The sequence below is a fragment of the Lactuca serriola genome, chromosome 4, assembly GCF_051521515.1.
Source record: "Lactuca serriola cultivar US96UC23 chromosome 4, Lser_US96UC23_V15, whole genome shotgun sequence".
NCBI lineage: Eukaryota > Viridiplantae > Streptophyta > Magnoliopsida > Asterales > Asteraceae > Lactuca > Lactuca serriola.
In genome coordinates this window covers 131148070-131156623 of record NC_136411.1, presented here as the reverse complement: position 1 = coordinate 131156623, position 8554 = coordinate 131148070, and the positions used below count along the sequence as shown (strand labels likewise).

Here is an 8554-nt window from a genome sequence, read left to right as displayed (position 1 = left end):
ATTATGAAATTTTGTCTAAAACAAATAACATGCAAGAAAACTAGATATAATCATCAAGATTAACCATAAACTTATTATGGTTAATGTGTTTTATAGATCTCAGAAAGAGAGAATTCTCACCAAGAGAGTTTTACAAAAACGGATACAATCAAAACTAAACCCTAGCATATATATATATATATATATATATATATATATATATATATATATATATATATATATATATATATATATATATATATATATTTGTAACATCCAAAATTTTCCAACCAATTTAAACTTTTCAAAAACAACCCAATTTCATTAAGTTATTACAAAAGGTTTTCAATACATTTATTATCAGAGTATTCCCAGAACCATATCATAAAACATGAACATGAGGAGCGGTACGATCACGCCTTTGTCTTGCCACGGTCTCCTGAAGTACCTGAAACATTAAACCACAACTGTAAGCCCGAAAGCTTAGTGAGATACCCCCAAAATACCAACCACGTATACCATACACATAACATATCATATCATAACAGAACAACCATGCACTTCGGGTCTACTGTGTGACTGGTCCGCCGCACCGGGCCTTCAGTCCACCTGGTCCACCCTCCGAGTCTAGCCATATACATCGAGTCTGCAGTGTGGTTGGTTCGCTCGCACCGGGCCTTCAACCCACCTGGTCCACTCTCTGAGTCTATAGTATGACTGGTCCGCCCGCACCGGGCCTTCAGTTGGTCTGGTCCACTCTCCGAGCCTCGGCACGTCTGGTCCACCCTCGTAGGGCCTACAGCCTATCCGGACCGCTTGCTGGGCCTTCGGAATATCCGGTCCGCCCTGGGTATGTTGGCCTACAACACAAAGCAGGACTCGCCTCAACCCAACCCCAGTCAACCAACCATGTGCACATAAACATATAATCATATAGCAATTCATCACTAACCAACCGATCTAGCAGATCACATACATAGCATACTCTAACCAGGATACCGATCTAACCGGTCACTAACATAATATCATCCTATATATACCAGGATTCCGACCTTAACCAGGTCTCTCACATACACCATCCTAACTACCAGGATGCAAACATATAGCAAAGCAATAACGTAACAACTACCCGGATTTCCATCCGATAAAGGGCCGGCCTTGGTGCATTAGACCCTGTTGATATAGTGAGGATAACTCACCTCGCAACTGCTAACTGAAACGATAAGATCACACTTCTCCAACCTCCGACACGAACTCCACCACTGATCGATACCAAATGACTGAACTCAATAAATACCAATAATTACCAAAATACCCCTGGAAGTCAACTGGTCAACTCTTGGTCAAAGTCAAAGTCCTCAGTCAAAGTCAACCTTCCTGACTGACTCTACTCGCCGATTCAACCCGCTGACTCGTCGAGTCCCTATACTCAGAAACTCCCAATCCACGACTCAACTCGCCGAGTCGCCCCAAGACTCGCCGAGTCCAACAAACTCTGAGTCCTTTCTCGCTCAACTCACCGAGTCGTCCCTCGACTCACCGATTCACAGCTCAACCAAAAAGGTTAGGACTTCACGACCAGACTCGCTGAGTCCAAGAACAGACTCGCTGAGTTGTTCTTCTAACTTGCCGAGTCCATGCACATATTCATACAACTCGTCGAGTGCACCCATGTGACTCGCCGAGTTCAGACGTGACATCTTCATCCAGACGATTTCAGGCCATTCCAATGCTTCCAATACATAGATCTGGACTCCTAGGGCCAGATTCACACGTAAAGTTTCCAACTTTACGTGCATGCAAGGCTCAACAAGCTCCAACAAGCTAAAAATGAAGGTTTAAGGCAAGGACACTCTCAATCACGCCCCAAAGCTATCACTTTCTGATCACATGGCTCCAAACCAACCTAGATCTGAAGTTGCAACCTCAGATCTAGTCTCTATACCCGAAATAGATCCCAACCATGCTAAAGAACCCCAAATCACACACCATGGATGAAATAACAAGGAAATAGCTTAAGGTAAGGTCCTCTTACCTTAGAGATGAGTCTAAACTGATGTAGACTTCAGATCCACAAGATCTCTTGATGCTATCCTCAACTTCCTCCAACTTTCTCTTCACTAATTCCTTCTTCAAAGCTTCAATCTTCTCAACAATAGAGCCACACACGAGATGAGGGTTTCTGGATCTCAAATGGGTAGCAAAGAGGCTAAGGGTGGCTATAATGTGCTTTATATAGGGCACAACTCCCGAAATTAGGGTTTTCTCCCTTCAGCACCAACTCGCCGAGTCCACTTCCGACTCGCTGAGTTGGTCAATTAACACTTGACCAGAATCGCGACTCGACTCGCCGAGTCAACCTTCCTTATTTACACTAAGAACCCTGAACTTGCACTTCTGAACTCGGGGTGTTACAATATTCCTTTGGGGGGGGATTTTTATCGACGTTGGATTTGGTCTGGTGGGGTGGAAGAGGCGAGAAGTGGTTGTAAGTGGCAGGGAGAGGGAGTCATAGAGATGGAGGTCGGGTTTGCCGTGTGTAACCGGTAGTCAGAAGGAAAGAGATTTTAGGTTCGAGTTTTACTTAGTTGGTCCCTTTAGTTATAGGTTTTATTGAGTTGACCTTATGGTTTAGTCTTTTAATTATTTCAAATCAAAGGCAAAACACTCATTTTAAGCTGTTAGATCTAATGATGGAGTGACAAATAGTGTAATTTCTCCAAACCACAGAGATGCATACTATCAACTTTTTCGATCAGGGACCAAAACTGCAAATTTGAACAAACCACATAGACCATTTCTATAATTTATTTTTCATTATATTAATGGTTTTCTTGCGCCAGAAGCTGTGAAGCTATTCAATAGAGTCCAACGGGTCATGCATAGTAATATTATGACTGCAAGATCTATCGATGTTTTTAAAAGAATTAGTTTTGTTAGTCAAAAAAGAGGTTGCGGCACAGTTTGTTACTCGTTTATCCATTGTGTATATGTAAAACTTTCTTGTTATATTAAAAAAATAGAAAAAAAATTATAAGACTAAAAATAAAAGTTCAAAATAGTCTGAGGATGCTTTTGGAAATTCATTAACGAGTTGACCATTGACCGTTGACGAAATTCAGGCCATTGTTGTAGATAGCGCAACTCCGTCTACTTCGTAGTTCCTACATCGTCTTACACAAGAAAAAAAAATGGCTTCCGATGAAATCAAGAATCCTGCACTGGACCCAGATACGGATTCTCCGGGAAAACCAGGTCACGAATTGGCCGAATTCGGAGCTGGATGCTTCTGGGGTGTGGAGCTAGCCTTCCAACGCGTCGAGGGAGTCGTGAAAACAGAAGTCGGCTACTCTCAAGGTCACGTCCATAACCCTAATTACCGATTGGTCTGCACCGGAACCACCAATCACACCGAAGTTGTCCGGGTTGAATTCGACCCGTCTGTTTGTCCATACACCAACCTGCTCTCCCTCTTTTGGTCCCGCCATGATCCTACCACCCTCAATCGTCAGGTATACATCTCTTTTTATGATTCATAATTTCGATTACAGAATACTCAAATTCTTGATTTCAAGTTCCGATTGTTACTAAGAACTCGATAATGTGTTCTTGTTCTAGGGTGGTGATGCAGGTACCCAATATCGATCAGGGATATACTACTACAGTGAAGAACAGGCTCGTTTAGCAAGAGAATCGTTGGATGAAAAGCAAAAGTCTTTGAAAAATAAAATTGTGACAGAAATTCTTCCGGCCAAAACTTTCTACAGAGCGGAGGAGTACCACCAGCAGTACCTCGAAAAGGGTGAACTTTCAGGTTCTAAACAGAGTGCTAGAAAGGGATGCAACGACCCCATCAGGTGCTACGGATGACAAAGTATGTTTTTACAGAAACTCAAACTAATAAAAAAGATATATGTTGTTCGTCTTTATTTGCTTTCAAATGTACAATCGTGTCTCTTTGTTCAATAATTGTTAAACATCTATGCTTATGCTATTGAAATTGTGGATTTTGGAATATAAATCTTTATTCGATGATCTTATGCCATACAGCCATAAAAGTACTATCATTACATCAAAGATAAAATCTATAATGTTTAATGAAGAAAAGGTATAATCAGTAGTACATGTGTGTGGGAATTTGTGTAATTTAGAGTTCATCTTTGGTGGATGATGTGGGGTTGTTAGAAGATTTCTTGATAGGATAAGAGGCCTCCATTGCTATGCCACAAAGTCCCTTTTTATCAGAAATTCCTCTTTGCATCCTAATGTATCCCTTCTCTCCCCATTCAGCTCCCCATGAGTTCTTCACTATCCAATATTTGGTTCCATCTAGAGTTGTCCCGTATCCCACGGCTGCCACCCCGTGATCCAACTCTGTTCCACACTTTCCCGTAAAAACTCCCTGTTACATCACCACAAAAAAAAACAATCTTTATTTTCAGTTTTCAGTTTTTGATTGATTTATGTTCTTTTAAGTTTCAAGAATGTGTGCGTGCATAATGAAACCCCATCTTTACCTTTCAGATATTTGATTGATATATGCTCTTTAAAGTTGTATAACAATTTGTAATTTTATGTTTGGATTCTCAAATTGATATATGATGTTTCAAGTTTCAAAAAACTTTGCATGAAAATCCCATCTTTACATTTCGATTCTTTTACCAAAATATCTTCTTTCAACTTCCAAGGATTTATTCATAAAGACGTTTAATATATTTGATTAAAATATGTTCTCTCAAGCATCAAGAAACATGTTTATGTTGTTTTGTTCAAGTTTTTACCTCCGAATAGAATTGGAAATCTGGATCTCCAGCATCAATGGCAACAGAAACAGGCTGGTTGGCTACTGCTTTCACTAGTGCTTTCTCATTGTTTTTTGGTACATCCTCATGCCCATCGATTGATACCACCGGAGCATTCTTCTATCAAAAAAACAAAAATTCAAAATTTTAAGAATCCGCTTAAATTTTGTTTTCAAAACTTAAAAATATGGGAAATTCCACCACCAACCGGTCCCACAACCGGTATATATATGGTTAGAAAGGTTTTACCTTTTTAGAATCACACTTCTCGTCTAAAGCCATGTAAGGGTAGTATTCCTCTTTAGTTAGACCTCCGATCTTTTTTATGTAGTCAAACGCCAAGTCCATTAACCCTCCGTTACACCCTTGGTTTTCTTTAGTGTCACAATCGATAAGTTCTTGCTCAGATAACGACACTAACTCCTTTGTTTTGATGTAATTTATTCCTTCAACTGCCACAACGGTTGAAAATGCCCAACAACTTCCTGTAACATACAAACATATCAAAACTTTAAATCCCGAAAAAAGAATTCGGCTCTTTAGTGAAGTAGTGATATTTAAAGATTTACCGCATTGCCCTTGATCCTTGACCGGGGTGACAGCTCCTTTCTTTCTCCAATCAACCGAAGTAGGGACAGAATCGACATTAGCATACATGAATGTCTTGTTGCCAATTCGATCCCCTTGCAACATCCTGTGATGCTTCACTTTTGAACCCGCAAACATGGTCCTGAACTCATGGTTAGTCATGTCTGCAAACTTGTTAAGCTTCAACTTATAAGGCTTGTCCATCTTGTTAGTTTCATGAACATGAAACGCGTTGGCTTTAAACACGTTGAACCGCCTCTCCTTCTCGTGGTGGTTTGCCGCCACCTTGTGGTGGCTCCTCCACCGCTCATACATATCCCATAAACTATCCTCCGTTTCAAGCTCCTTTTCATGGAAATCAAAGCTCCATGCAATGCCTAAAACCAAAGATAAAGAAAGAGAAACCAAAAGAAACTTGGTGATGGACATGTTTTTTGGTTAGGGTTTTGATAATGGTGATGATGATGAAAGTTGGGGAGTCAGAAGGTGGTTTATATAGAGGAAAGATGAAGAGTGGTTCCAAAGAGTTGTGCATGTTGAAATGAAAACGTTACTTATGGGCATGAACAACCATCGGGAATCAATAATGGAGGTGTAGAGAGAGAAAGATGAGAGAGAAGAATGTGATGTTAAAATTACCTGAAATGTATATCAAAGTCTTGTAATGACAACTGATTCATGTTGTGAGTGGAGGAATAGAAGGTTTTGGAGGATAGGGTTGATATTATGGTGATGTATGCATGGTATACACGTTATGGAGTTGCAATGGGTGGCAGGAAGGCGACAAATTGTATCGGTCTTTTTGTTGTGCACCGTTCAGTTTTCTAGTTCCAATTGCTAATTTTAGCGTTCTTTTAGGTTGCTTATATGCTACAATCAATTTGTTGGGTTTACTTTTATTGCTTAAAACCGGAATTTTCAATTTGTGAAATTCTTTTTTTCCTTAAAAAAGAATTCTCAAATGTAATGCCACCAAAAAGATTTAGATACAATTCTGTTTAAAACAATGATAAGATATAAAAGTATACATATAAGAAAGTTTTTAAATCAACTATATAATGCACATTGCTAAATTACATCATTTTTTAAGGATATGGTTAGATATCAATTGGTTGACTTGTATTTAACAATGTATGAAATTACCCGAAATATCATTTTTAATTTCATATATGCTATTGAAATCGACACCTAGGAGAACGGATGGATACTTAGTTCTTGGATGTTCTATAAATATTCGATGATGATGATGAAGATCAATTAAAAATCTATTTACTAAAATGTTCATATTTAGACTTCTAATCGGCTCATGACCATATTTCCAATAACTATTAAAAATCAACCTCTAAGTTGTGAACTAGTCTTTATAAATTATAACTCATGATGTATAACGAGTTTTTCTTACAAAAAATCTACCAATAACTCATGAGATTCATTACGCTCGTAATACTAATTTATGTTAAATATTTTCAACCATCCCCAACCGAACATGAAATTTTGTGCATGTTATAATAAAGTTACGTTCGTGAGAACCAAGTCTATAAACTGATCCATGTGTTTAACAAACTCCTCACCTGTTAGAATATTTAGGGTTTGTAGTGGAAATTTGGATACCAACTTGGATCGTGAGAACACTTTCCGAACTGATATTTCTACCTTATGTCTGGGTTGCAAGAAATTCAGCATACGATAATCCAAGTGGACACTTACGATTCTAGACACAGAAATTGTAAGCCAATTTGCTAGAAAGATTTTGTAAGAGTTTGATGAAAATGTGTAACATCCCGGAATATCAAGAGTAGAGTTGAAGGGCTAAAAGTGTAAGTGTGAGAGGGAAACTCGGCGAGTCCACGAGTGGACTCGGCGAGTAGGGTCGCGACTCTAGTCGCGTGTTAAGTGATCGACTCGGCGAGTAACATGGATGGACTCGGCGAGTTGGTGCTAAGTGGAGAAAACCCTAATTTCGGAAGTTGAGCCCTATATAAAGAACATAACACTTCTTCCCCCGCCTCTTTACCTTCCCTTTGAGTTCTAGAAACCCTAAATTCGTGTGAGCCTTCCTTGGTGAGAGATTAGAGCCTTGGAGGAGGTAATCTTGGAAGGAAATTGAAGGGCAAGAAGAGTAAAGCAAGGGGCTTTGCAGAGAATTGGTTCATTCATCAGTATGAGCCTTCATTTGAGGTAATAATCTTCTGTTTGAGCTTTTGTACATCTAGATCTATCATTGTGGGGGGTTTTGGGGCATAAATGAGGTCCATCTCAAGTTTGGTGTAAGATTTGAGGTTGCTACCTCAGATCTAGGTTGTTAATGATCCAGAAAGCCATAAAGTCTATGCTCAAGAGTTGTTGGTGAAGTCCTTTTGTCCTAAACCCTAGCTCTAGAGTGTAAAATGTCTAGATCTCTTTGGATTCATGTAAAGTTTGCCACTTTACGTGATGGATGGCTTGTAGAAGGGTAGATCTATGGTTTAGAGCTTCTGCATGGCTTGGAAAGCCTCTGTATGGTTTCAGATCTAGGGGTACTCGGCGAGTCACAAGGGTGTACTCGGCGAGTTGCTTGAAGATAGACTGAAACTCGACGAGTTGGAAGAACAACTCGGCGAGTTGGTTGAAGATGGGCAGGAACTCGGCGAGTCTGTTCTTGGACTCGGCGAGTCTGGTCCTGAGGTCCTAACCTTTCTTCTGGTTGAGCTGTGAATCAGTGAGTCAAGGGATGACTCGGTGAGTCGAGTGTGAAAGGACTCAGAGTTGTTGGACTCGGCGAGTCTCGGGGTGACTCGGCGAGTTGAGTCGCGAATTGGGGAAAGTTCTGAGCATGGGGACTCTGCGAGTCATCGGGTTGACTCGGCGAGTAGAGTCAGTCAGGGGTTGACTTTGACTTTGACCAAGGGTTGACCAGTTGACTTCCTGGGGCATTTTGGTAATTGTTGGATATTGTTTTGAGTTCAGTGTTGGTGTTGGCTAGTGGTGGAGATCGTGTCAGTGGTCGGAGCAGCTAGGGCTTATCTGTTCAGTCGGTAGTTGCGAGGTGAGTTATCCTCACTATATCAACAGGGTCTACGACACCAAGGCCAACCCTTTTATCGGATTGTGATCTGGGTATCGTTGTTATGTTTTTGTTTGTTGTGTTGCATCCTGGTAGTTAGGATGGTATATGTTAGAGACCTGGTTAAGGTCGGTATCCTGGT

The 8554-nt window shown here is 40.3% G+C and overlaps 2 protein-coding genes across 3 annotated transcripts; one reads left to right on the top strand and one right to left on the bottom strand.

The window, feature by feature from the left end:
• Positions 1-3115: 3115 nt before the first annotated feature.
• Positions 3116-4024, top strand: LOC145102566 (peptide methionine sulfoxide reductase-like). The gene is made up of 2 exons (XM_079039990.1): positions 3116-3491; positions 3598-4024. The coding sequence occupies exons 1-2, from the start codon at positions 3171-3173 to the stop codon at positions 3847-3849; spliced, it is 573 nt and encodes a 190-aa protein (XP_078896116.1). The 5' UTR covers positions 3116-3170; the 3' UTR covers positions 3850-4024.
• Positions 3987-5853, bottom strand: LOC145102565 (vignain-like). 2 transcript variants are annotated; one of them, XM_079039989.1, is made up of 4 exons: positions 5351-5853; positions 5031-5266; positions 4761-4898; positions 3987-4381 (listed from the first exon to the last, which is right to left on the bottom strand). In XM_079039989.1, exons 1-4 carry the CDS (start codon positions 5796-5798, stop codon positions 4127-4129), a joined length of 1077 nt encoding a protein of 358 aa, XP_078896115.1. In that variant the 5' UTR covers positions 5799-5853; the 3' UTR covers positions 3987-4126. The 2 variants fall into 2 exon arrangements, with proteins under 2 accessions (XP_078896115.1, XP_078896114.1); XM_079039988.1 differs by having other exon boundaries at positions 4761-4901; positions 5351-5851.
• Between the last annotated feature and the right edge of the window lie 2701 nt (positions 5854-8554).